Below are 27,700 nucleotides of genomic sequence, written 5' to 3'. Positions count from 1 at the left end.
TCCCATACAATCCACAGGGACAAGGCATAGTTGAAAGAGCTCATCAAACTATTAAAACGTACTTATTAAAGCAAAAAGAGGGAATTGGAAAGGGGTATATACCCCCCAAAGATAAACTTAAAATAAAGCTTTTTACTCTAAACTTTTAAAATTTGGATTCATCAGGACTTAGTGCTGCGGAAAGGCATATGTATCCAAAAAATGTACATAAGCCTAAAATACTTTGGAAAGATATTCTAACAGGACAATGGAAAGGTCCTGACCCAGTGATTGTCTGGAGTCGGGGCTCTGTTTGTGTGTTTCCACAGGGAGAACAGCAAAGACTAACTAAAACGATTTCTACAGATCGAAAAGAAGATGATTTGACTCAAATCCATAACAGCTGATATCCAGAACTCCAGCTTGGCCATTCTTACATCTGCGACAGTGATTAACCAGGATGCTTTTTTCAATATCTATTTTATTATTGCATTTTTCCACATCATAAGGTTCTATTTTTATTTTTTGAGCTCATACAAACCTAGGTTAATGTTTTTCTGATCAGTTTTATTTTTTGACTGTGGAGTTTTTAAACATTGCAATGGAGATTTCACCTAGGTAAAGCTACAAGGCCTTTATTATTATCTTATGTGTTGTACGTTTGTTTGCACATTTGTGTTTTGTGTTGTATGTCTGTGTGTGCGTATGTCCATATTTCATATATGAGGAGCGCTCATGAGAAAATGGATCCAAATTATTATTTTTTTTATTCATGTGATTTAAATGGCTTAATTTAAATTAGGTAAACAGCTGTTAAGGATTGTTTTTTAAGGAGGTTAACAGATCTGTTTGTTTACTTTCACCTTTCCTTTTCATTATATCTAATAATTCTTTTCAGGATAATGTCTCTTTAGCATCATTGCCAGAATTCCTATCCTCATCCCAATGAATATAACTCAACAAGTATGCTCAATCAAGGAGTCAACTTACTTTGGGAGGAAACGGGTTTGGGGAGGAGACGAACATATTGATAGATTCCTCCACTTTGAACTGCTTGCAGAACTTGCCTGGACTATGTAACTATCCTTTGGTGCAGCGAATTGTGGTAATGCTGGCATATCTTTGCTGATGGTGTCACCAGTGATGCAATTTTTATTTCCTTGCCAGCGCACCACATGTTAATTGTTAATATCTTTGCTGATGGTGTCACCAGTGATGCAATTTTTCCAAAGGAACTGTCAATTGGCTTGGTGTCCTGGCATTTCTGTATCCTCTTCCCTTCTGCTAGTGATGGTCTAAAATTTGGGGGCCAATGGCTATATGCTGGACCGGTAGTCAGTGACGGGTATGATCCAATTGCAGTGGTATCAACCTAAGACAGGAGGCTGACGCCTAAAGGTCAGTTTTCCAATGACGGGTAAGAAACATATGTTGAATTGGACAACCTACCAGGCACGGTCCTTAAGCCACATTACTTGTTGTTTAATTAATCAGAAGGGGGGAGATGCTGGGAGCCATCAGCCAAGTAGGTATGACAATTTCCTTGCCAGCGTACTCCCATGCTGTCTAGTGGAAGGACTCCTGAAAGGTGACCTTGCTCAAGGACCAGGGCAGATCCGTGTTTAGGGTGTCCCCGGTTTAGCATAATAGGAGATTAGGGTGTTCCCCGTTTAGAATAGGGCGTATCCTGCTGCCTGAGTTCCTCTTGAGTTCTTAGGGTCAGACAATATATTTTGGGAGACAGAAGCCCGGTGGAGGTGTGGATTTGGGCAGAGAACGTGGATTTCCCCAGAACGTGTTTGTAGACGGCCGGTGTGAGTTCGGGAATAAAAAATTGCTGTTTGAATCTACAAGCTGTGTGGTGGCTCGTGATTTGTGCGGCAGAGTAAACTATCTGGGGATTCCTTATCACCGCAGTTCACTCTCCAGATGATTCTTTGTTCCTTCTACAAGGATTTCTGAAGATGAAAAGGTGTCATGATCTGGGGACACAACAAACCAGTTTCACCTGAAACTCAAATTGCTACCAGAAGATAAGTTCTGAACAGAGGAGCCCCAAACAGAACTTCTGTAGTAAAATGGGGGTAATTTTGGAGTGGTTTATTGCATGGTAGTGGAGTAAAGAGAGAAAAATATTCCTCTTCACATCCTTAGGTTGAATTCTAATAGCTCATGGAACTCAGGGACAAAGTAGTTTATTATTCTGTCTCCTTTAGAACTTGAGGATTATAGCACCAGAGAGGTCTAATACCAATTTCAAAGAGCGAGGAATAAACATAATATCAAATGAATAAATTTTAGATAGAAAACAGGGGTCCCATTCCCAGGTGGCAAACAAGGAAACTTAGTGGCTTTATATCACTCTGCTTCATAAAGCCTTTTCTGACTGTTAGCAGGATTTCTGAGACCTCTGAGAGATGAATTCAGGAGCAAATCATATTCTTTGTGGAATTGTGTTGGTTGAATTTCCATCTTCATTGGGTTTTATGAAATAGGAAAATGGTTAAAATTCATGCTTTGATTAGCAAAAACTGGAACCTTAGAAATTGGAATGAGATTATCTGCGAAGAGCCAAAGATGAGGAGGACATCTGTCACTGGGGTCACCCATCTCCCCACCAAATATTTTTTACTGTTCTCTTATTTCCCTGGTTGGACAAACCTGACAGGTCTTTAAGAGGAAACTTAGCATAGAGGAAGGGATTGAGAGGCTGGGCTGACTATTAAGGCCAGAAAGAGGAATACTGGGGACTATATTTTGAGAAAAAAATGCTGGCTGTGGGAACAGCATGCCACTGATAAGGAGAAATTTCTCTACTTAGCCACCCAGTGTCATGGGTAGAGAAACTGCAGTGTGCTTAGAATTAAAACAACTGTGACACTTTTTGTTCAAACGGGTGTGCTCAGGGACACCCTTAACTGAGCGTAGGCTGGGTGGAGACACCTTTAAGTCCTGCCTTGAAGACACCCTGAGGTTCTAGATAGCAGATATAGACCTCCTGGGGGATGGCATTGAAGTATTTTTAGTGGCAGTGACTTTTCAGCAGCCACTGAGGATTGAGATAACCGTTTCAGTTTTTCCTGGGAGGGGTGTTTGTGAGCTACTTCTCCACAAAGAACAAGAGTGATTTATACCTATATGCCAGAGAAGCTGGTGATTTTCAGAAATACTGAAAGAAGAGATTCAAGTGAAAGACTAAATGTGTTGCTGAATATCTGCAGTCTCTGAGAATGAACATTGATTTAATGATAATGGTGACCCCAATTGTATTTACAGTCTTGTGACATTTAGGACTTATTGCTTAAGCCATGCTGACTATGAATGAAGGAAAATACTCTTATTGGGTTATAATGAAGGAATACCTAGGACATACTGTGAGACTCATTGCTCTGCCTCGCTGCCTGAATTCTCTACTTTTCTCTGTACTGCTGTGTTTATGAGAAAAGATGGAATTGTCCCTCTGAGTCAGGGAATCCCAGAGTTCTTTGGCTCCTGGGGACATGCTATTTTGGCAATGGCTGCTTTGACATCCTTGTTTCTCAGAGTGTAAATGAGGGGGTTGAGGACAGGTGTGAGAATAGCATAGGCCACATTGCCCATGATGTGGAAGTCCAGGGGCAGGTCGGCCCTGTAGGCCACATAGGCCACGGCAATGGATGAGTAGTAGGTGCCCACCACCAGGAGGTGGGAGCTGCAGGTGGAGAAGGCCTTGGAGCGTCCTTCTCGGGATCTGATGCGAAGCACCGAGGCCAGGATGTGAGCGTAGGACAGAAGCACCAGGAGAAGGGGGAGGAAGGAGACCACCATGGCGATGCAGAAGCCCATGAGGGCCTGGGGGGTGGTGTCAGAGCAGGAGGCCTGGACCACAGCCAGGTGGTCACAGAAGCAGTGATAGATGTAGGCAAGGTTGTCGAATGCCATCTGGGAGGTCTGGACCACTGCTGGGATGGGCAGGAGGAGGGCGGTGAGCCAGGCACTGGCCGCCAGTGCAGCGTTAGTCTGTGGGGTCATGTGGACGGGGTAGTGCAGTGGGCGGCAGATGGCCATGTAGCGGTCATAGGCCATGACCACCAGGAGGAAGGCTTCTGAGCAGCTGAAGCCATGGAACAGGTACATCTGCAGAAAGCAGGCAGGGAAGCTGAGAAGGCGGTCCCCAAGCAGGAATAGGGACAGCATCTTGGGGATAGTGGTTGTAGTAAAGAGAATGTCCAAGGCTGAGAGATTAATTAGGAAGAAGTACATGGGCTTGTGGAGGCTGGGCTCTGCCACCACAGCCACCAGGATCAGGGCATTGCCCACTAGGATAAGTAGGTAGAGGAGAAGGAAGATGAAGAAGATAGGAAGGAAGAGGGATTTTGGAAGAGAGGGAATGCCCGTAAGGTAGAAGGTGACGGAGGAGTCCCCTGATCCATTACAGGGTGTGATCTCCATGGTGGGTCAATGCTGAAGGCTCAGGAGGTGAGTCGTGGGAACATCTTGGAACCAGGCTCACTGGAAAGAGAACAATCTGAAATTCTGGAATGAGAATTACAGAGTAATCAATCTATAATTAATATAATCGTGTTTATTGACAAGTAATTATAGTGGATAGATAATGGGACTGTCCTATCCCCAGACTCTTCATCCTATTCTGTAACTCCCTCTTTCCTTTTAAAATTAAGTATAGAAAAAATACCTACAAAATACAACCATGTTTCATTTGCTGGGTGTACAGTAGAGAAGTGGAACAAGCAGGAGAAGGTTTCTAACCTCATGGGACTGAAATTTTAGTAGCAAAGAAATACATTAAGCAATGAATCATATAATTACTTAATTGCAGTTGTGTTAAGTGCTGTGGAAGAACTTCTGTGTTCTTTTTCATGTTCCATATGACTCTTTGGGGGATATCGGATCTCTTAAGCCAGGACCCTAATTCCCTTTCTCTTTTGGCACTACTTCAAGTTTTTTTTTTTTTTTTTTTTTTTTTTTTTTATAAAAGGACATCTTTGTCACAGTGTAGCTAGGGAGAACTGATTTTCTACAACACTCTGCCTTCCTGTTATAATTATTAACCAGGGACTGGCTTCTTTCTCTTGTTTGCTTGGTGTCGTGGTTCTTCTGTCTCCATCTAAGCTGAATCCTCAGGTCCTGTCTCTGGGCATTGGGCTCTTTTCATTGTTAAATGTGAAGGAAGTGACTCTTGGCAGGAAGGGTGATTCCTGACTAGGGTCTGGGTAATAGCCTCTCCCAAAATTCTGCTAAGAGAATCCAGACAATCTCTGCAATTTCACTGAATGTTCCTCCTCAGTGGCTGCTGCAGCCAGCAGTTGCTTGTGCTTGACCACTCAACTAACCCTGCCCAGCAGGCGTCCTGGGGAGCCTCGCTGATGGAGATGACCTGGAGATGACCTGCTCCCAGTAGCTGCTCCAAGACAAAAGGATCTCTCCCAGAGGAATCAGAAATGAGTGCTTCAACCCAAGGACCTAGGGATTTTGAGCTAAAGGAAATACTGATTTCTTCTCTTTTATAGGCTTGTCCTTTGGACTAAGTGACCCTCATGTCAAATTTGTATCATTCTCTCCTTATTCCTGATGATTCCATGTGTAGTTTTCCTCAGAGTCACTTTTAATGTTCCATTCTTTTAACAAAAAATCTCTCATGTGTAAAACCAACAATATCAAAACTGGAAAATACTTTAAAAAAATTTTAATACCTTCTCCCATAGGCCAGAGACTGTGTGGAGAGAGGGCAGGGGCTTTCCCAGGTGCTACAGCCAGTGGCTGTACAGCTAGGAGCTGGGCCAGGTCCTTGATTCCCAGGACAGTGCTTTCTTCTCTACATTTTTTACTGGAGAATCCAAGGGGATTCATATTTCCAAGGGGAAAACATTAGGACAAAGAATTCTGTTTCCCCCCTTTTTTAAAATTGTTAATATCAGACAAAACCAAATTTCAACTTTTCCTCTGGGTTTCTCTATGGTAGATACTAAATTGGTTTCTGGCAATGCCAATGCTTCCTTGAAGTAATGTCCTAGAACCAGGCAAAAGAATGAGACTGCTTTGTCCCAAATTCAGAGGGCTGTCCCTCAGTTAGTCAGATCTCATTCCAACAGATTCACTAACTAGGAGGGACACAAACCGTACCTCCCTGGACATTGTGGCACTCAGAAGAAGCCATTGGCTATTGTTTCTGGGTTAGGCTGAATTGGGACATTGGAGGAACAGAAACTCAGAAGTTCAAAACTAAAGGGACCCTAGTAGGCCACCAAGTCTAGCTGTCCTTCCTCCTCTCTCCTCTGTACACTGTTTTTTTTCAGATGCTAAGATCCTGGTGGAGAGATGGTCCATAGATTTTCATTGTTGGACCGTCTAACAGGAAGCCCAGGCTTAGGTCACCAGCAAAGTAGGGTCATCAAAACTACTTTTCAAAAGATTTAACATTTAATACTTCAAAGCATAGTCAACTAGTTCATCATAGGAAATATTGGAATTTGGCTGGGCTTTCTAACACTTATTTTACAGTTCAAGGTTGTGTTGTTCTGATTTATATGCTACCTCTAAGGAATACAATCCTGTGCTTAGGGCCAAAAGGACTCTATCTCAAGGCACAGATCTTGCCTGTAAGGAATTATCTATAAGTCAGCTATAGGGGGAAAAGACAGAAAGTCACCTGAATGTACATCCTGCACTTTTATGAGCATCTCCTCTCTTCATTCACACAACCCTGCCACAGAGGGGTTATGTGGCTTCAACAAATGAAGAAACTGAGGGTCAGAGAAGGACAGGCCACAGCTGATGAGGGGCAAGAGCAGAGGTTATTTCTGTAGCCAGCCTGCTGCAAAAGGCTGAGCCCCTCCTAGAAACCAAGATCCTGGCTCCTGGAGCAGTCTTGCTGCTTGCTTACTGCGACCTTGAGCCCCTGAGTCTTTGTTTTGTAGTCTGTTCAGTGAGGGGTTTGAGGAAAGGATCCCTGGATGGCTTACAATTCGATGAGCCATTTTCTGTGTCTCTTCTCTGTGTTTGGCAGAGCAGAGCTTTCTGAGACAGATGTTGCATGATCCATGCCCCAAAGTGGAAGAGAGAGTGCTCTTCTGCTTAGCTAGCCCTCTCTGCAAGGCCACAACCTCACCTTTATTATGCCACATGCAGCGTAGTGGTTCTACTACTAGCTAGAGAGGGCTAGATTCCAATCCCTGTTCCTACCTCCAGCTGTGTGACCTTGGACAATTCACTTCCCCCTTTCTGAGCCTTGTTTCCCTCTCTGAAACCTCATAGGGTTTTCTCTATGGAGAGAATGATGAGGCAGTGCTTACAAAGAGCTTGGAACTTTTAAGAGCTCAAGGTTTTCCATGTTTTCAATGGTTTCTGCTGTGGTCAGCTTTGTCTTTGTGTGGGAAGGCCTTAGCCAAGATGGTTTGAATTCCTCCCGTGAACACACCTCTCTTCCCCTGATATACTGAGGTATCTGGCCCAAGGTTTCACAGCTCTGGATTCTGGGTGCCTGCCTCTGTGTATATCTAATTCATCTTCCTAACCTCTGGCCCGGGTTTGTAGCCTGTGAGTCCCCCTGTCCTTGTCTTTCCATTCCAGCTTTCTCTGCCTGTCTCTGGGTACTCCATCCCCAGCAACACGTACCTGCTGAGCCTGATACACACTGGTGTGTTCTGTAGTTCTCCTTGAGAGGCCTTGGTGGAAGTAGCAGGCTGGGACTGAGCCGTGGCCCATTAAACCCTTGGGCCCCTCCTTTCAGGCAGACCTCTTGAGGTACTTTCCCTAATACTAGTGCTCCCCCGGCACACACCTACCATCCCTCAGGGATCACATCCTGGCGTCTCCTAGAGCATGAATGATGTGAGCAGTTAGGATTTGTCCCCAGGCTTTGATGATAGTGAAATCATTGTTAACAGCCCTCAAGGGTGTGGAATTTTACACAAGTGTATTTTTTATTCTCATTAACCCATTTGATATTCTCAATGGTAGAGGAGAAGGAAGAAACAACAGGGCATACAGGAAGTCCAAGAGAAGGAAAATGAGGTCCAGGAGCTGAAATAACTTGTCCATTTTGATACTGGTGTCTATTGGCAGAGCTAGTATTCAGACCCAGGGCCCTATTCCGTGTGTCCTCTTCTCTACAATGGGATTACATACTGGTCAAGAGGATTGGGTATGGAGCTATTAATTATTAAACATCTTCCTGTATTGGTTTGCTGATTTTTCCATTAACTTTTGCAATTGCACATAGAAGTACTAATATATTCTCCAGAGAGTTCTCTGGTTCTAGAAATAATTCTCCTTCCCATTACATAGCCACAATTGTGTTCCCTCTTTGTCCTCAGATATATTAGTTGTACCCTTCTTTGCCTGTTAATTCAGTTGCATGTGGAGTCCTAAAGCTTAGGTGGCTATCTCCACTTACAGTTCAATGAAATGATTATTTCATTTCTGGCAGAAATGGAAAGAAGGAAGGAAGGAAGGAAGGAAGGAAGGAAGGAAGGAAGGAAGGAAGGGAGGGAGGGAGGGAGGGAGGGAAGGAGAAAGGAAGAAAGGTAGGTGCATTTCACACTTAGGAACTAAAAGGTATAAACTAGCAGAATTTGAAGTTGAGGAGAAGCAAGCAAATATTTTGCAACTGGGTTCTTAAGGCTAGTGAGAAGAGGTGCTCCTGCTTCTTGGTTCCCAGACTTGTGTGTTCTGGCCATATATTCTGCTCTGCATTTTGACTGCTAGTTCAGCTTGTCAGGCTGTGCCCATACCTGCCAGGGATTGCTATCTGGCCAGCACCCAAAACTGTCTTTAGGAGTGCAGGTTATTCTCCATTCTTAAACCAATCTAGTTGCTTCTGAGAGATGGGATGCATTGTAAGGTCAGTGACTCCTATGTGCATGAGACTTACTGCTTCACCTCTTTTGCTATAAATTGAGTTTCTTTGTCAAAAGAAGGGCATATGGGATATCAACATGATGAATAAGGCATTTATTAAATCTTTAGAATGTGAAATTGGCAGAAACACTGTGAGCAATAAAGGCAAATTCATACCCAGAATAGGATTCTACTCCAATAAAGACAAACCACTTCCCCCAGATGATGAAAGAGATCCAGTGAAATGAACCTGCCATCTGTGGGGATGAGTGTCCTTGAGTGACAGTTCACATCATTGTGCGTGGCATATTTGATACTTATCAGAAACTAAGCCAGATGAGCCTTGATGAACCCATGTACACCCCCTATCCACACTACTGTGACATTTTTCCCCATGAATATACTGAGCAAAGAAGAGCTAGGATAGACACTGATTGACATCCACGGGATGGATCATCTTGTCTACTTGATTTTTCCTACTCTTGCTGATTTGGGAGATGTAAATATCTCCATCATTTGCACTCATTCTGAGAGGTCTACCACCTCAACTCAGCCTCCTCTCCATCAATTCATCCACCCTTTCCTTCCTTTCCTTCCTTCTTCCTTCCCTTCACCTCACCCACTTTCCTTCCTTCTCTTTCCAGCATGGGGAATTACACCTGGAGTACTCTACCGCTGAGTTATATCCTTAGCCCTTTTTATTTTACTTTAAGACAGGGTCTTGCTAAGTTGCCCAGTGGCCTCAAAGTCCTCTTGCTTTTCCAGGTGAGAGGAAGTTTCCAGGTGAAAGAACCAGATACACAGCCACAAGTTCTGCCCATTGATAGTGTTTACTTCCCTGGTGACCCTTCCGGGCCCTCCCAGATGGCACTGTAAGGCAGCAACAGTCCACTTTGGGGCAGTACAAGCATATTTTAAAGAAATATTTGTAATATAAAGAAAGGAAGGAAGGAATGGAAGGCCTGAATTTTTTCTTTCTGAGGGAATTGATTACAGGGAATTTCCCATGAGGCTGTGTGTTAGAGTTGATGGAAAGATGACAATTGCAACAAGACTGCGTGTTACTGGAGTCTGTATCACCTGCTTATGCTAGTGTCCTCATGATTTGCTTGAACCTAATATAACAGTTCTTACTTTCACTTGATGGTGGGATGTGATCAATTTTAACATTTATTCAAATTAATAACTAATTCATAAGGGAAAGTTGGGGACCCATATTCATTTAGTGTTCCCTGGTTAAGCATTCAGTCTGCACCAAGATTAGGAATAATTTCTCAAAAGATGGCTATCTACAGAACAAAACATGGATTTATGCTAAAATCCTAGGAGACTGTGATTCTCCTATCAATAGTTTACTCAAAAACTTAAGAGGATTTTAAAGTTTGGGCTATGGTAGAGAAGCAGGATTGTTTGGATTAAACTATGCGAAAAAAAAAAAAAACCTGCAAAGCTGCACAAAATATATAAAACAACAGTTTCAAGGCTCTGGAGAGAACCCAGGGCAGGCCTTCAAGACTTCAGTCCTTGGGAGGAGGGAGCCCCAAGAGGTGGAGTTCCATATGTCCCCAGTTCTTCACCTGAGGGCACTTCCCAATCTGTGAGATGGGAAAATAGAGTCCAATTAGGAAACAGAAGTCCTGTTGGGCCGAAGATAAACAGGTTTGAATTTGGGTTGCCAAAGTGAATGAAAGTTTAGAGTCAAATTCCTGGAAAAGAAGACACTGCAGAGAAGGAATGCCAAAATTGGTGTATAAATTCCCTTAAGTCATTGACCAACTTCTAAATTATGTAAATACAGGGAAATACTTGAAAGATCCAGAAAAATGCAGCAGCTGGGAGGCCAAGGAGCTGCAGAAAGAGTTTAACAGCCATGTGATGCTAGAGAATCAGTCAGCTGTTTTCATGGGTTGGGGAGCACCATTTGAGTGGAGGGTATACCAGGCTCTAGGAATAAGGACCAAATCCAAAAGAAAAAGGAAAATGGAAATAAATGAGTCATAATCTAAAACCAAGGCACAAGGACAAACCATTAGAACTATTTGCTGGAAAGAATACAACTCTTTCTGGAGGAGAATAAGTTATCCAGAAATTTATTTTTTTAAAAATATTCAATGTCTAGTACCCAATCAAAGGGTATGAGGCTTGCAAAAACACATCTCGGAGAAAGACAGCCTTTTAAACAAATGTTGCTGGGAAAATTGGATGGCTATATTTAGAAAAATTAAATTAGACCCCTATCTCTCACCCTACACAAAATTCAAATCAAAACTGATCAGACTTAGGAATTATACCAGGAACTTTACAACTGCTAGGAAAAAAAAAAACATAGAGTCAGCACTCCATCATATTGGTGCTGGTACCAACTTCCTTAACAAGACCCACACAGTGCAAGAAATAAAATCAAGAATCAATAAGTGGGATGCCATTAAGCTAAAAAGCTTCTGCACAGCAAAGAGAATGATTAAGAGTGCAAAGACAGTATACAGAATGGGAGAAAATCTTGGCCAGCTACCCCTCCAATAGGGGATTAATATCCAGAATATAAAAGAACTCAAAAACTTAACAACAATAAATAATAATAACCCAAATCAATAAGTGGGCAAATGAACTAATGGGAGAAGGGAGGGAGGAAGGGAAAGAAAAGGGAGGATTATGAACCAAATTCAATTTCCATAGAGGTATGAGTTTGTTGGGATGAACCCAACTACTATGTATAACTATAAAGCTCTAATAATAAATAAGTAAATAAATAAACAAATATTTCTTAAAAGTGTGATGCATGGTTACAAACAAGCAAACAAGTCAGTGAGCAAAAACAAGAAGAGGAAGAGAGAGTAGAAACAGATGTGCGTGATTCAGATATAATTATCAGCCAGAAAATTTAAATACTATTATTAATAATTTTTAAAGGAAAGAAGAAAAAAGAGACAATATGTAAGAATCAGAGAATTTAAAGACAGAATTTGGAACTATCAAAAAAAAAACAAAGAAAAAGAAATGAATGTTCCATAATTAAAAATATAGTGTGCAAACTTCAGAATTTTTTAGATGGTTATAAATAAGAAAGTATGAATGAACTGAAAGACAGAAAATATCCAAATCAAATCACAGGAGGAAAAATATTTGGGGATAAAAATGATTATAGGAACTAGCATAAAGTTCTAATGTGTACTTAATGAGTCCCAATAGTAGAAAAGAAAGAGAGTGATGCAGAAACAATTTAGACAGCTGGATGTGGTGGCACATGGCTGCAATTCCAGTGATTTAGCAGGCTGAGGTAGGAGGATCACAAGTCCCAGGCTAGTCTCAGCAACTTAGAGAGATCCTAAGCAGTTTAGTGAGACCCTGCCTCAAAATTAAAAAAATAAGGAATGGGAATTTAGCTCAGTGATAAAGTACTTATGGGTTCAGTCCCCAGTACCAGAAAAAGAAAAAAAGAAAAAAAGAAACACTTTGTATAAAGATAATGTCTGAGAAATTTCCAAACTGACTCTAAAAGGTCAATTCATAGATTTAAGAAGCTCAACAAATTCTAGGCCAAACAACACAAAAACAAACTAAAACAAAACAAAACAACAACAACAAAAGGAAGCACATTATTGCAGAGTCAAACTGCTGGAAACTAAAGATACAAGGAATAACTGAAAAATAGAGAAAGTGAGATTCACTTTGTTTAATATAGCAACATAGGACTGACAGCTGTCTTTTCAACAAGAACTATTGAAGCCAACAGACTATGGGATGGCATCTTCACAATGCTAAAAGGAAAAATCTCTAGCTTAGAATTCTATACTCACTGAAAGTATCCTATACAAACAGAATTCATAGAAAATAACATCCTCAGCTTGGTCTGAGGACATCTATGAAAATTCCACAACTGACATCATAGTTAATGGTGTAATGTTGAACACATTTTACCATAAGGTCAAGGCAAGACAACATGTCTTCTCTCGCAACTTTTTTTTTTTTTTTTTTTGGTACTGAGGATTGAACCCAGGGGTACTTAACCACCAAGCCACATCCCCAGTCCTTTTTTATATTTTATTTAGAGACAGAGTCTCACTGAGTTGCTAAGTGCCTCGATAAATTGCTTAGGCTGGCTTTGAGCTCGCAATCCTCCTGTCGCAGCCTCCCAAGGCACTGGGATTAGAGGCGTGAACCACTGTTCCTGGCTTCTTTTATTCAACATTGTGTTGGAGGTCCTAATCAGTGTGAAAATGGGAAGAAGAAAATAATAAAAGGCATTTATATTAGTAGGGAATACATAAAGTCATTATTCATAATAACATGATCAAATATGTTGAAAATTCTAAAGGATCTAAATAGCTTCTAATATTAATATGTGAGTTTAGCAAGATAACAGGATACAAAATTATTGTACAAAATATACCTTATTTCTACATACAAAATAAATTATTGGAAAGAAAAATTTAATATATAATTATTACATATGAATTAAAAATGAAAATGATATCATTTACAATGGCAAACTATAAAATATTTGGAGATAAATTTAACAAAATATTTGCAAGGCTGTACTCAAAATGATAAAACATTGCAAAGAAAATTTTAAAAATTAAAGAATTAAATAATTGAAAGATAAACCATGATTATAGAGTAGAAGATTCAACATTGTTTAGATGTCAAATATGTCAAATTGCTCTATCGAATCAATGCAATTTCCATCAAATCCAAGTTGGCATTTTTGGTAGCAACTGAAGTAATTTTAAATTTATATGGAAATACAAAGGACTTGAAAGAGCCAAAATGATTTTGAAAAATAAAAGTAAAAAAAAAAAAAAACCAAAATAATAAGTTGGGAGGACTTAAGCAACATGATTTTCAGAATATCTACCTGGAAGATGTGAAACTTGATCTTTACCTCACACCATATTCAAAAATCAACTCAGAATGGATTAAATGTTGAAACCCAAAACTACAAGACGTCTAGAAGAAAACATGGGAGGAAAATCTTTGAAAACTTGAGGTAGGCAAACGTCTTAAATAGGGTATGAGAAACATAAAACATAAAGGAAAAATTGGTGAACTAGATGTTATCAAAATTAAAAACTTCTACCCTTCAAATGATATCATTAAGAAAATGAAAAGAGAAATCAAAAACTGGGGGAAAATAGTATAAACCTAACAGAAGACTCATAAAATAAAGAACTCCAACTCATTAGTTAAAAATAAATAATTCACTTTTAAATAGGCAAAATATTTGAACATATACTATAAAAACAAGATATGAATGACTAATGGGCACATGAAAACATGCCCAACATCATTTGTCATCATAAAAGTGCAAAATAAAACCACAGTTGAACTACAACTACTCATTTATTAGAATGGCTAAAATTTTTATACTGATAATACCAACTGATGGGAAGGACATGGGACAACTGTCGGATGGAACACACTGGAAAGAAGTTTAAATAGTTATCACATGAACTAGCAATTCCACTCCTAAGTATTTCCCAACAGAAATGAAAGTGTTTCCATACACACACACACACACACACACACACACACACACACACACACACAATGTTCTTGGAAGCTTTATTTATAATACCCCAAACCCAAATGATCATCAATGGGTAAATGAACATGTATATCCATGTAATGAAATAATTCTAGCAATAAGAAGGAATGAATTATTGATATATGTAACAACATGGGTGAAGTCTTAAAATATGCTGAGCACAAGTCATATTCAAAATACTATATACTGTAGAATTAGATTTACAAGAAACAAACAAAAAAAAAGACAAGTCTAATCTATAGAGATGAAAATCAGCTCAGGGGTTGCCTGGAGCAAGAGTTGGGAAGAGAGCCTGGGAATGGGCATAGTGAACTGGTGGGGTTGCTGGAAATAGAGTACCGCTTGCTTGTGGTGGTGGCTCTGTGGGTGTACACCTTTGTGAAAACTTACCAAATCGTGCACTTAAAGTGATGCATTTTATTGTTTAAATAGTTTATCTCAATAAAATTGATTTTTAAAAAACTGTAGAGAAAAAAGGAGGTAAAGTAAAGACGTTACGGGTGGAGGCTGGGTTATAGAGTGGCCAGGGATGGAGTCTGAGGACCTCCGAGGATGGAATGCCAGTGAGCTCTGAGGATGCATCGCGAAGTGACCTATGTGGCTAGCACCTGTAGTCTCCAGAGTCACATTCCTAACAAAGAAGGGCAAGACTTTGAGAGTTTTTGTGGCCTTAGGATAATTTTAAGAGAATAAAGAGTATACTCATACAGGTGAGGGTTGACTATTTCTCACAGAGTGTGGTTGAAAATCTCCCAATATTAGGTTGGCCAACTGGAAGCAAATAAGAACCTGGACTGGCCATGGAACGCTGGAGCAGGAAGGATGCCCCATCCAGAACTTGGTCATGTGTGCTGTCAAACAGCAGCCTGAGGCCATTTCCCAAAGATGTGTTCTGTGGTCAATGTTAAGTCCTTGATTGCAAATCTGACAATCGGGATGTGGATATGCAAGAAGAGTTGAGGACACTTGACTCTTTAGATCATCTGAAACATCCTACTCGCTCCCAACTCCCTCACAGGACAAATTTGTAATTTTTCTCCTTAGGAGACCATCTCAGGAGCTATGTTTGTGTATGCAAAGGTAGGGGGCGGTGACAAGGTGCAAAGGAATTTTGGGAGGAAAAGGTGCATGTTGTCCCATGCCCATATAGGTTATTTTTCACAGCATTTGCAGAGTTGGCAATTAAGGGAATGATAGCAGCTATCAGTTGTTATAACACCATTTGTTAAGAATTTCCTTCTTCAGTGAATATTGGCCAATTTATAAACTTCTGTCCTATAAATCTGTATTTCTCTTCCTATGCCAACAGTATATACTGTCTTGATTACTGTAGTTTTATAGTAAGGTTATACCTGTTTCTTCACTTCCTTTTATCCGTTTTTGCAGTTTTAGTAAAGTGTATTGCTAACTTTATTTTGCTAACTTTATCCCTAAGTATTTCCTATTTTGGTTGCTATTATAAGTTGTATTTAAAATTTTTTTAATACCTTTATTTTTATTTATTTATTTTATGTGTTGCTGAGGATTGAACCCAGTGCCTCGAATGTGCTAGACGAGCACTCTACCGCTGAGCCACAACCTCAGCACCTATAAGTGGTTTGTTTATATTTGGTTTCCAATTGTTCTACAAAACTGTGGAACCAACCTTCAATGGATAAAGAAAATGTGGTATATATACACAATGGAATATTATTCAGCATTAAAAGAGAATAAAATCCTGGCATTTGCAGGTAAATGGATGGAGCTGGAGAAGATAATGCTAAGTGAAATTAGCCAATCCCAAAAAATCAAATGCTGAATGATTTCTCTGATTTAAGGATGCTGATCCATAATATGCTGCGGGGATGGTAGTGGTGATGGGAGGATTAAATAAACTCTAGATAGGGCAAAGGGGAAAAGGGGAGGGAGAATAAGGGTGGGGGCATGGGGGTAGGAAAGATGGTGGAATGCAATGGTTGTCATTACCCTAAGTACATGTATGAAGACATGAAGGTCTTAAGTACGTGTATGACTCTACTTTGTGTACAACCAAAGACATGAAAAATTGTGCCCTATATGTGTAATATGAATTGTGATGCATTCTGTTGTCATATATAACAAATTAAAATTTTTTAAAAATGTTTAGCACCATAGTGAAAGATTACTATAAAGAATAAGAATCTGAGAATATCAGCTTTCACCACTTTCACAACATTGTACTGGAAAATTTAGTTGGTGCAATAAGAAAAAACAATAAGAGAAAGAGGAATTTTAAAGTTTTAAAAGGAAAATGTGAAACAATAAGGCAAAAGGAAAAGCATTTGTCAATTGTAAAAAAGAACAAACCACTCACACAAGCAATAAAACAGGTGAATGTAAAAAATCCTGTGGTGAACAACAGGAGCCAGGTTCATTTCATTTATATGAAATCCTGGAGAATGTAAAACTGATCTCCACTACCAAAAACAAATCAGTGTTTGCCAAGGGACAGAGTAGGAGGGCTGACTAGGAAGGGATGTAGGGAACCCTCCAGGGTGATAGAATATTCTCTTATCTCAACAGGGATGGAGGTCATACCATTGTATGCATTTGTCAAGATTTTTGGAAACTTCACTTAAAGAGATGTCCTTAATGTTGCATATAAAGTCTGCCTCAATAAAGTTTTTTTTTTTTAAAGAGAGAGTGAGAGAGGAGAGAGAGAGAATTTTTTTAATATTTATTTTTTTTAGTTCTCGGCGGACACAACATCTTTGTTTGTATGTGGTGCTGAGGATCGAACCCCGACCGCACGCATGCCAGGCGAGCGCGCTACCGCCTGAGCCACATCCCCAGCCCTCAATAAAGTTGATAGCATAAATTTCTAGTTCATCTTTGAATTCCCCTGGCCGTTTTATAACTGGTTTGTTGGAACAATAGAGAAATGAAGAGTGGTGCAAGTGGAATAAACTAAAGCAAAATGCAATTAATCTCTTTGTTTAATTGCTTCAAAAGGTGACTGTCAAAAGCAAAAGTAGCAATGTTCTGTGTGTTTAGAACATATATAAAAGTAGAAGGTTTGAGACAGCACACAGGATGGGGGAATCTACTGGTACAAGTTTCTTTTACACATAAAGGTAGATTGTAATTAATTAAAAATGTATATCATAAACCCAACGACAACCACTAAAGAACAATAATAAGCTAAAAGAGAGGATAACATAGAACCTTATTTTTAAAGCTCTTTTTTTCTGAAAATTTAAGCAAGTTTAAAATTTTTTTTTTCTTGTGAAAACACTGTTTTGTAGCTTTGTGTGTATGTGTGTGCGTGGGTGTGGTGTTAATAGAGATTCAACCTAAGGGTGATCTACCACTGAGCTATATCCCCAGCTCTTACTTTATTTTATTTTGAGACAAGATCTCACTATCCTGTCTCAACCTCCCAAGTCACTGGGATTATAGCCATGCACCACTGTGCCCAACTGCTCCCTCTACTTACTTAACAATATATCTTTAAGAATGACATCATGTCAACATGTAGAGCTTACTTGTTTCCTTTCCTGACTCATTTCCTTTCTAAAAAGGAAAATGTATGTGCATTATACATTTTTATATTTTATTCAACCAGGCCCTTATTGATGAATGTGTAAGCTAAAGAATGATTGTCAGTCAATCTTTGGGACAGATTCCTAGAGTAAGATTACTGAATAAAAGGGGAGAGCATAAGTACCTTTGATGGCTACTTATAGTAGCACTGTACTAATTTTTCATCCTCACAAGAGACTTATGAGACTTCTACTTTTTCCAGGAATATTGTCAAAATCTTAGGTTTTTGCTTTTCTAAGTAAGTAAAATACGGCATTGAGGAATAGTTTTAGTTTGTATACATTGTAGATAGTAGATGAAATACCTTTTAATTGTGTGAAGGCCAGGCATTGGTCATCTATCTACTCACATTGTACCCATTTTTATATTGAAATATTAGACTTTTTCTTCTAAAGTTTGAAGAGCTCTTTATGTATTATAAGTAGTTGTTCTTTTCCTGGGCTATGTCTTTTATTTTTTGACTTTGTTTATAAAGGGTTTTTTTTTTTTCCCTGCCGGGCAGATTTTTTTTTTTTATTTCAGCAAACTATTGTTGAATTATTCAGTAGCGAAAATTTTATACAACTCCAGATTCCTGTGTACATTCACATCATTCCATTGCACCAAGGAGAAAACCCTGGACCAAAGTATGAAAATCACTTTTGGAGCCATCTACTCAGTTGAATTTTATTTTACTATTTTATATGATTAATTTATTCATTCAACAATATTTATTGAGTTTCCACTCCAAGCTAAGCACCATTATTTGGAGTCCTGGGAGCAGAATTGGCTGCATTTAAAGGTTAAATGTCCCTGTCCCTGCCTGTTTTTTGAGATATGCAATTTTCATGATGGCAGCCTTGACATCCTTATTTCTCAGGGTATAAATAAGCGGGTTAAGAATTGGTGTAAGAATAGCATAGGCCACATTGCCCATGATGTGGAAGTCCAGGGGCAGGTCAGCCCTATAGGCCACATAGGCCACGGCAATGGATGAGTAGTAGGTGCCCACCACCAGGAGGTGGGAGCTGCAGGTGGAGAAGGCCTTGGAGCGTCCTTCTCGGGATCTGATGCGAAGCACCGAGGCCAGGATGTGAGCGTAGGACAGAAGCACCAGGAGAAGGGGGAGGAAGGAGACCACCATGGCGATGCAGAAGCCCATGAGGGTCTGGGGGGTGGTGTCGGAGCAGGAGGCCTGGACTAGAGCAAAATGGTCACAGAAGCAGTGATAGATGTAGGCAATGTTGTTATATGCCATCTGGGAAGTCTTTACCACTGCAGGGACGGGCAGGAGGAGGGCAGTGAGCCAGGCACTGGCCGCCAGTGCAGCGTTAGTCTGTGGGGTCATGTGGACGGGGTAGTGCAGTGGGCAGCAGATGGCCACGTAGCGGTCATAGGCCATGACCACCAGGAGGAAGGCTTCTGAGCACGTAAAGCTTTGAAAGAGGTACATCTGCAGTAAGCAGGAAGGAAAGCTGAGGAAGTGGTCCCCAAGCAGGAACAGGGACAGCATCTTGGGGACGGTAGTTGTGGTGAAAAGAATATCTAAGGCTGAGAGGTTGATCAGAAAGAAGTACATGGGCTTGTGAAGGCTTGGCTCTGCCACCACGGCCACCAGGATGAGGGCATTACCTGTGAGAATGAGAAGGTAGAACAGGAGGAAAATAAAGAACATGGGGAGGAAGAAGAACTCTGGTAGAGAGGGGATGCCCACCAGGTAGAAGACGGGGGTGCTGTCCACTGAGCCATTACAGGTTGTGGCCTCCATAGTGAGACAGAGCTGGATTTCTGGGAGATGGACAGCTGGAATATCTGGACACTGAGAACATCTGGAAACCACAGCAACAAAGGATTTTCAAGTGATAATTCTGTAATGTTTACTCTGTAGTTAACATGAGCACAATTATTTATAACCAGCTCTTGAGGGCTGAGGGTGGGCTGTGATTTCTATCATGTGAATCCAGAATTTGTCAAATATTAATTATTAATTAATGATCTAGTAGATAGAAAGCTTCATGTTGTGTTTAGGTGATCATGCTGAAGGTGAAGAAGAAAAGCAAAATTCCTGTTTTCTGAGAGTTTACATTTTACTGGGAAACCAGATCTAAATAGTTGGATATTTAATCATGACTGAATTCTTTGGGAAGACTTTCTGGTTCCCATCTTAGGTTGCATGATGCATGGTTTGTGTTGTGAGATCTCTTGAATCAAGTCATTAAGCTTGTGTCTTGACTTTTGCACTCACTTTAAGATCCACCACATGGCTTTGGAGGGGCTCCTGGGTCCAAGGTTCACTGTAATACACTGCTGCTTAGATACTTAGTAAGCTTCTCCCTTCCCTGTGTTCCTTGAGTTGTGGTCCTTCCTGACTCCATTTAAGCTGGGTGTCTGAACTTCTGCTACTGCCAAGGATGTAATAGGCCATGGTAGCTGAACTTTCCCACTGCGACAACTAGGAAAACCTGGATAAACCACACAAATCACATTTTTAAATAAATTGAAGAAACATAAGTGCATTAAGAATAAAACTGAACTCTTCAGGTTGGGACCTGGGGGGCTCCAAAGCAAATTAACAATCACCACTTGTTCTTGCAAGAATGCCATTGGACATAGCAAAATCAATTTGGGGGAGCAAACTGGGACTGGTGAGAGGATCCATTCACCAAAATTTCATTGAAATCCATTTGTAAAATTTTTTTCAGCAGCAACAATCACCAGCTCTTTGTTTCTCTGGAAATGTCTGGTTTGAGGGCCATCATGGGTTTTGAACTCAGACCCAGCAGAGGGAGAAAGAAGCAAACCTTTTTATCAGTCAAAGAAAGTCTTGCAAAATAGATTAGAAATTCAAATGGGCCAACTGAATTCTGGAGCTATGCAAGGGAGGCTGGAGAGCTAAAGGGCTTCTAAAAAAACCAAATCTCTCATGATTTTGTGATGCTTAAAAGACTAGTGAGAAAAATGGAAGTAGCTAAATCATTTAAAAATAAAACATAAAAGAGGGCTTGCCTCAAACACACTATTATACCCCTCAAAAGATTCCCCAAGCATTGAAGCTATATGAATGGGGGTGGATGCCATGGAGTGGGTAAAGGGCAGCCAAGGAGCTACTCAAACCCTCCAAAGGAAGAAACAAATCTACTAGTCTTTCAGGGCTAAGGGGACTGATCAATAATGTTATCAATTCAAAATACAGGACAGTCATGCCTAGGAACAGAAACAGACCAAATTTAGTAAACCCTACTAGAACTAAAACCCAGCCTGACCTAACTCAAGCATCAAGGTGATAAGCTCCTTACTCAACCTGCCTAATAGAGAAAAGGTAAAATATATCTGGTGAGACATGTCATGTAGGATCTCCTAACATAGCATTCTACCTACAATAAAAATTATTAGATATGCAAAAGGAAGGAAAGCGTGACCAAGAGTTAAGAGAAAAAACATAATATAAAAGTTGACAAACAAATGATCCAGATACCTGAGTTAGCAAACAAGGACTTTGGTATAACTATGTTAAAGAAAATAGAGGAAAATGTTGGCAAAATGGACTTTAAAACAGAGAATTTCAACAGAAGACTGAATTCTATTTTTAAAAGTCAAACATTCTAGAATAAAAATATCCAATATTTGAAATTAAGAATTCTTTGGATAAACATTAGTAGCAAACTGAACATAATGGAAGACACATTAGAGACCTGAAAAATAGATCAGTGGAAAATATTAAAGTCCCAGAAAGAGATAAAAAGTGCTGCTGTGCAATTTAACTGATATTAACTGACAGGATCAAAAGTTCAAAGGCAGCCTCAGCAACTTAGAAAGGCCCTAAGCAACTTAACAAAACCCTGTCTCAAAATAAAAAATAAAAAGGGCTAGAGATGTGACTCAGTGGTAAAGTGCCTCTGGGTTCAATTCCTAGTACCAAATAAATGAATAAATAAATAAAATCGCACACACACAGCCCAAATTGAGAAGGTAGGATCTTGATTGGGAGAAAATATTCTCAATGCATATATCAAAGGGCATGTATACAGCATATATACAAATCTCCTACAAGCAATAAGAAAGGAACAGATGAACTAACAGAAAAATGGGAGAAAGACTTGACTAGGCAGGTACCTCAAAGAGACCATACAAATGGTGAATAAACACAGGAAAAAGTGATAGAAATGTAAATTAAAATATAATGATAACACTACATCCTCACCAGGATGGCTAATATGTGAAGAGCTTCCAAGCATTAGTGAAATTAGGAGTGATTAGTGAGTTCTCTCACACATTGCTGGTAACTGGTAAACCACTCTGCATGATGGTTTGGCAAAACCTCCTAGAACTTGTGACTCAGCAATCCTGCTCTGGACACATAGCCAAGGAAAATGAGTGCTATGTCCATAGCCCTAAAAATACACCCCCAAAATTGAAAATCTGTCACACAAAAACTTGTACATGAATGTTCATTGCAGAATTATATGTTAGTCACAAAGTATAATATTAAAATATTCATCAGTGGATGAATGGAAAAACAAACTTTGGTTTATCCATGAATATTAGTCTTAAAAGGAAAAGACATGGATGAATCTTTTAAACATTATGCTGAATGAAAGAAGCCAAATATAAAGGGTACATATTATATGATTCCATTTATAGAATATGTCCAGAATAGGCCTCTATAGAGCCAGAATGATAAGTGATTGCCAAACTAAAAAATGGGGGTTTCAGGGTACAGGGGGGGCTGCTTAAGGGATATAGGAGTAATGAAAATGTATTGGAATTTGATAGTTGTAATGAGTGTACAACATTGTGTAATGTACTAAAAGTCATTAATCAGTATAGTTTAAAATGGTAATTTTTATGTCATAAATTTTGCCTTAATAGAAAATGTACCTACCAGCTTTTACTTATAGTTCCCAAATGAAACAACCCAAATATCCATGACAGTAAAATGGACAGATGGTAGTATAGTCATACAATGAGGTACTAAATGGCTATGAAAAACGATGAGCCACTGTTACATGCAAAATAATATATGCAGCTCACAGTCATAATATGGAATAAAAGATTGCATGCTACATGATTCCATGTAGCCGAAGATCAAAAACAGAAAAAGTTCGTTCAGCAGCTACACTGTGGTTGAGGATTGGTTGGGTCTGGGGCAGAGAGGCTTCTAGGTTGCTGAAAATGTGCTATTTATCTAGATATATCTGTAGCTGATCTCTAAACAGCCATATCTATGCCTAACATTTGCGGGCTTTATTTTCCTGTGTTCCTTAAACACATACAACTGAATATATTGCTTGCCTCTGGTGTGTGACTGTTGTTACGTTACAATAAAAGGAACAGCAGAGGATACTTTTTGTGGGAGGAGTCACTTCCGATTGGAGTCCAAATTACAGGTGTATTGTCGGCAACGTTACATAGAATGCCCAATTGCCCCTTGTTGGAAGGGCATCCTTGTGTGATACTGTGGCTTTTCCTTCCTCCTGGCTGCTACTGTCATTCAGCAGGTGTTTCCAGTTGAGCATTTCATGACTAGGCTTCCCTTGCCACAAATAGGTATACACTATAGTAATGTAGACTTAGGAGCCATTTTCACTAGAGAACAACACAGTGTTGTGACAAGAGCCCAAAGGCCAAAGCCCCACCTAAGAAGTTGCTTCCCCTTATGGACCCACAGATCTGGGGGGCTCTAACTGAGGAAGGATAGGACTTCTCTGCTATTTTGGATGTTCTCCTGAATAAACGAGCCAGGAGCTAGCCTGTGTGCACATGGGTATAGTTGCCTCTTTAGTACCGATGATTTTGAGATTACTGCCTCCCTGATTTTTTCAGAACTCTCCCATTTCTCTTAGCTCCCATAAAACACCTGTCATGGCACTCAATTGCAAAAATGTCAAACCTGAAAATGTCCAGTCAGCTTTTTCCTTTACAAAAATGGACAAATGACAAAAAAGTTTAAGGCTCTGCCCAAGCTCCTGTGGCCAGTCAGTCATGGGTCCCTCTCCCCATCACTCCTCTTTCTTCTCTAATCTGGAGAATTGGGAAGCTGAGGTTTTCATGAGAGATTGAGGCACAGGTTTTTTCTTCCCTTCCACATTTCTTTGCTGTTAGTGCCATTTTACTGCCTGATCTCCACATTCCAGAGTTTTTTTTTTTTTTTCTCTTAAGCATGTGGCCTGGTTCTCCATTAGAGAGTGAAGGCTGGTAAAGTATCTTTCTAAATGACACATGGGACAGTCACTCTATTGTGAATGCCCCCTTGAAAGAGAGTTCTAAGGGTCGGCCCCATTCCCCAGGCAGGAAACCAAAACCCCTGCACCTCTGTTGAAGAGGGTTAACCCTGTTAACCATACCCAACTGCCAAGCCCATCACTGTGTTTTTCTAAACCCAAAACAGATGCTAGCTATATTTCCCTGAATGTCATTATGGCTCAGAAAAGTCAACTATGGATTAAATATCTCTGAATTAGGCTGAGATGGCATTTGAGGGGCTAAAACTCAGAGCCACTGAGTGCCATTTTACCAAAACTTCTCTTCCTCACTTCCATCAAACAGTGGGAGCATTTGCTGATTCTGAAGCCCAGAAATACAGAACATCTTTCCAAGGTCAACCAACAAATTTATACCAGAAGTACAGGTCCTGAACCCAGGGTCCTGACTCCCAGCCAGCACATCCTCCATTAGGGAAGATGACTCCATAGCCTGCCAGCCAAACCCACCACCTTGCAACTTCATCCTCCCCTAGACCATGGCAACTCCCGACCTGGCCTGTGCTTCTGCCAAACTCAACTCAAAATATCACCTCCTCGGAGAGGCCTCATGGTCCTGGCTGGCTCAGTGGCCTCTTTTCCAAGCCTTGAACTTTCTGTACTGCCCTGTGTCATATTTCTGATCACACTGGGTTGTCATGGTCTATTTATGTGTCTATGACTTTACCAGACCAAGCGCACTCTCAGGGCAGTAACGGGGGCTGATTGTTTTCTATTTAATAATGCACCACTGCTCCTCCAAGGAGCTCTTGCTGAAGAGATGGGAGCCGAATGCAGCTCCCTCAATTTGCCTCTTTTTGCTGATGAATCATAAAATAGGCATGAAGGAGCCATTAGTGATTAAGCAGTTTTAGTCTAACCCCTTTTTTATATAGATGGGAACACAGAAGGGAGGCTGGGAAATGGGCTGTGATTTTCCTAAGGTCACACACAGTAAGAGGGGTGACAGCACTAGAACTAGACTCCAGGAGGCTGGATTATCAGCCTTGAGCCAGGGGTGATCCAGCCAGGAGCCTGAACTGCCCTACTTATTTGGGACCACAGGACACACCAGCCAGTTGAGGTTTTTGTGCTTACCCAAAGGCACTAGAACACTTTGATCCCCTGAACCACTGTTCTGGAGAACAGGCCTGAGTGACAGACAAGTGAAAGGTGTCCTTAGGGCACCAGCTAGATGAGAAGCAACACCAAAAAATGTTTTTGAAAGAATTTGGTACCTGATATCTTTAAAGAGCATTGAGGGAACACTGTGGTAAAAATCGGAACATTGTTTTTACTTCTTTACACTTATTTATTCATTTAGAATAAGGGATTTTATTTTTAATGACATGAGTGTTTTTGATGCTTCAGGTTATTAATGGAATTGTTTGGGGACCATTTTCTTAATAGGCTTTTCCCTGTAGAGATTGCCTAAGAACCAGGTACTGTACCGATAGGGAGAGAAAGGTCAGAAAAGCCAGTCATCTGAATGTTCAACCTGCACTTTTATGAACATCATCTCAACTTCTGTCATCACACAGCCCTGCCAAGGAGGGATTGTGCTACTTCAACAATGAAGAAACTGGAGGTCAGAGAAGGCCCTCATCCAAGGCCTTGGGTGGTAAAAGATGAGAAAAAAGGTTGTTTCTGCAGCCAGCTTTCTACAAAGGTCTGACCCCTCCTGGCAACCAAGAGTCCTGGCTCCTCGGCCAGCCTTGCTGCTCACTCGCTGTGACTTTGGGTCTCTGAGCCTCAGTTTTTCCATCTGTTAAAAATAAATAAATAAAGCCTTTAGAAAAATTTTCTTCTTCAGGTAAAAATAAAATTTTGTGCATCCCTTCTGTTTGGACAGGGAGGTGTTCAGAGATGGCAACCTTCAAACCTATGCAATTTGGTCAGGAGGCTCCCCACCGTGCTGTTCCTATCGGGGGAGCAATACATGTAAATAATGTAGGTCCATTAACTTTGGAGTTAAACAGACCTGCTTTCCCCTTTCCCTGCCTGCACCACATTTCCCTTGCCTGTGACTCTTGCAGAGCTGACAGATGCTTCATTAATCATCCCCATGTCTCTTGCTGTCATTGGCTTTGCCTCCTCGTGAGACTCTCCTCCCAGATCTGCAGCCTCCTCCTGGTGACTGCACATCCCTGCTCTGGCCTGCTTGTATCTGACCTACAGTCACAAGGACTGTGTGCACAGCTGACGTAGATTCTAAGACCCTGTCATTCATACGTCCGGTGTGTGTTCCCAGACTCTGCACTGGGGCCACTCCTCCCAAACCTGTCTCCACCCCAGCCTTTGTCTGCATCTGCACACTCCATCCCCAGCCCAACTCACCAGCCAAGCCTGGTTCTCCTGAGTGCCTTCTGTGGAGTCACACTTGGCTCTGTTGGGAAGGGCCAGGTAAGAGCTGAGCCACAGTCCATTAAATCCCCAGGTGCCTCCTGACAGCCATGCCTGCTGGGGTCCACCCCCCCACCTCCAGCTGACTTTCCTCTGGGACCACAGACCTGCCTGCCAGCTGGGAGTGACTTCCCAGGGTGGAGCGGGAGACCTGGCTGATGGTGAAAATAGCAGCGCTGGCAACCCTCAAGGGCCTCCGAACTTGATCACCAGGGGAACAGTCTTGTTCCTGTTTCCTCAACTGGTCCTCGCAACCACCTGGGAAGGCAAGAGTCGAGATTGCTCATTTGGGGAAACTGAGTCTAGAGAAGTGAAGTGACTTGCTCAAAGTCACACGGCATGCCGTGGCAGAGCTGGGAGTGGGACCTGGCTCAGCAGCGTGTCATCCAGGAGCTGAGACCTGAGTCTTGCGGGGGTTCCGCACCTGTAGAGAGGGTGGAGAGATACCGCCTGCCTCACAGGCTGCTGGGTGGAGCTGGGTTGCTTAGTCGGGAGCTTGTCAATCACTAAGCACTCAGTAAGTAGGAGCTGATATTTAATGAAGCAAAATAGTCAGACTCAGCCACTGCTGTGCCATAACAAGCACGCCAAGGTTTTGAGGAAGGACAGTGAGGGTAGAAAGCTACATCTTAAACGCAGGCGGGACAAAGGCATGCGTCTCAGACCCCTCTGCCTCATCTCTCTCCTTCCCTCCTTTGGCTTTACTGCTCTGTTTCTGATTCTGTCACTTTTTCACTAATACATATATGAATTTCATCAACTTTGGAAATTTCACAATTAATAAATATATTATCATTATAAAATATTTTAACCAGTGCAGAGCTTTTTGGAGTGAACTGGGAAGTCCTCATGCCATCCCTTCTGTGTATTCCCCCTTCCCACCCCACAGCTAATCACTGATGTTCTGTTTCTTCCAGGCATTTCTAAGTGAATGTGTGGTTTTTCTATTAACATAAATTGAATCATTTTGTACTTATTGTGTAAAATAGTTTTAATTCAACAATAAATCTTAGAATCTTTCCATGACTGATCTACTTCATTCTTTTGATCTCATATTTGGTATTTCATAATAAGGATGTAGTTTCTCTAATAAGTCACCTGTTGGGACATTTAGGTTGGATCCAATTATTGCTACTGTGAACAGTTTGTGATGAAT

At 40.9% G+C, this 27,700-nt stretch overlaps 2 protein-coding genes across 2 annotated transcripts; both read right to left on the bottom strand.

Annotated features, from left to right (window-relative positions):
* Positions 1-3,444: 3,444 nt before the first annotated feature.
* Positions 3,445-4,410, bottom strand: LOC143391289 (olfactory receptor 2AT4-like). The gene has a single exon (XM_076843964.2). The coding sequence runs from the start codon at positions 4,408-4,410 to the stop codon at positions 3,445-3,447; it is 966 nt and encodes a 321-aa protein (XP_076700079.2).
* A 14,295-nt stretch (positions 4,411-18,705) lies between these two features.
* On the bottom strand, positions 18,706-19,670 carry LOC143391288 (olfactory receptor 2AT4-like). Its single transcript, XM_076843963.2, is given in 2 exon segments — positions 18,706-18,741; positions 18,744-19,670. Coding segments are annotated over 2 exon segments (963 nt in total).
* Positions 19,671-27,700: the final 8,030 nt, after the last annotated feature.

Source organism: Callospermophilus lateralis, chromosome 2 (genome assembly GCF_048772815.1).
Source record: "Callospermophilus lateralis isolate mCalLat2 chromosome 2, mCalLat2.hap1, whole genome shotgun sequence".
Classification (NCBI taxonomy): domain Eukaryota; kingdom Metazoa; phylum Chordata; class Mammalia; order Rodentia; family Sciuridae; genus Callospermophilus; species Callospermophilus lateralis.
Note: the sequence above shows the minus strand (reverse complement) of the source record. Positions and strands in the feature narration are given on the sequence as shown.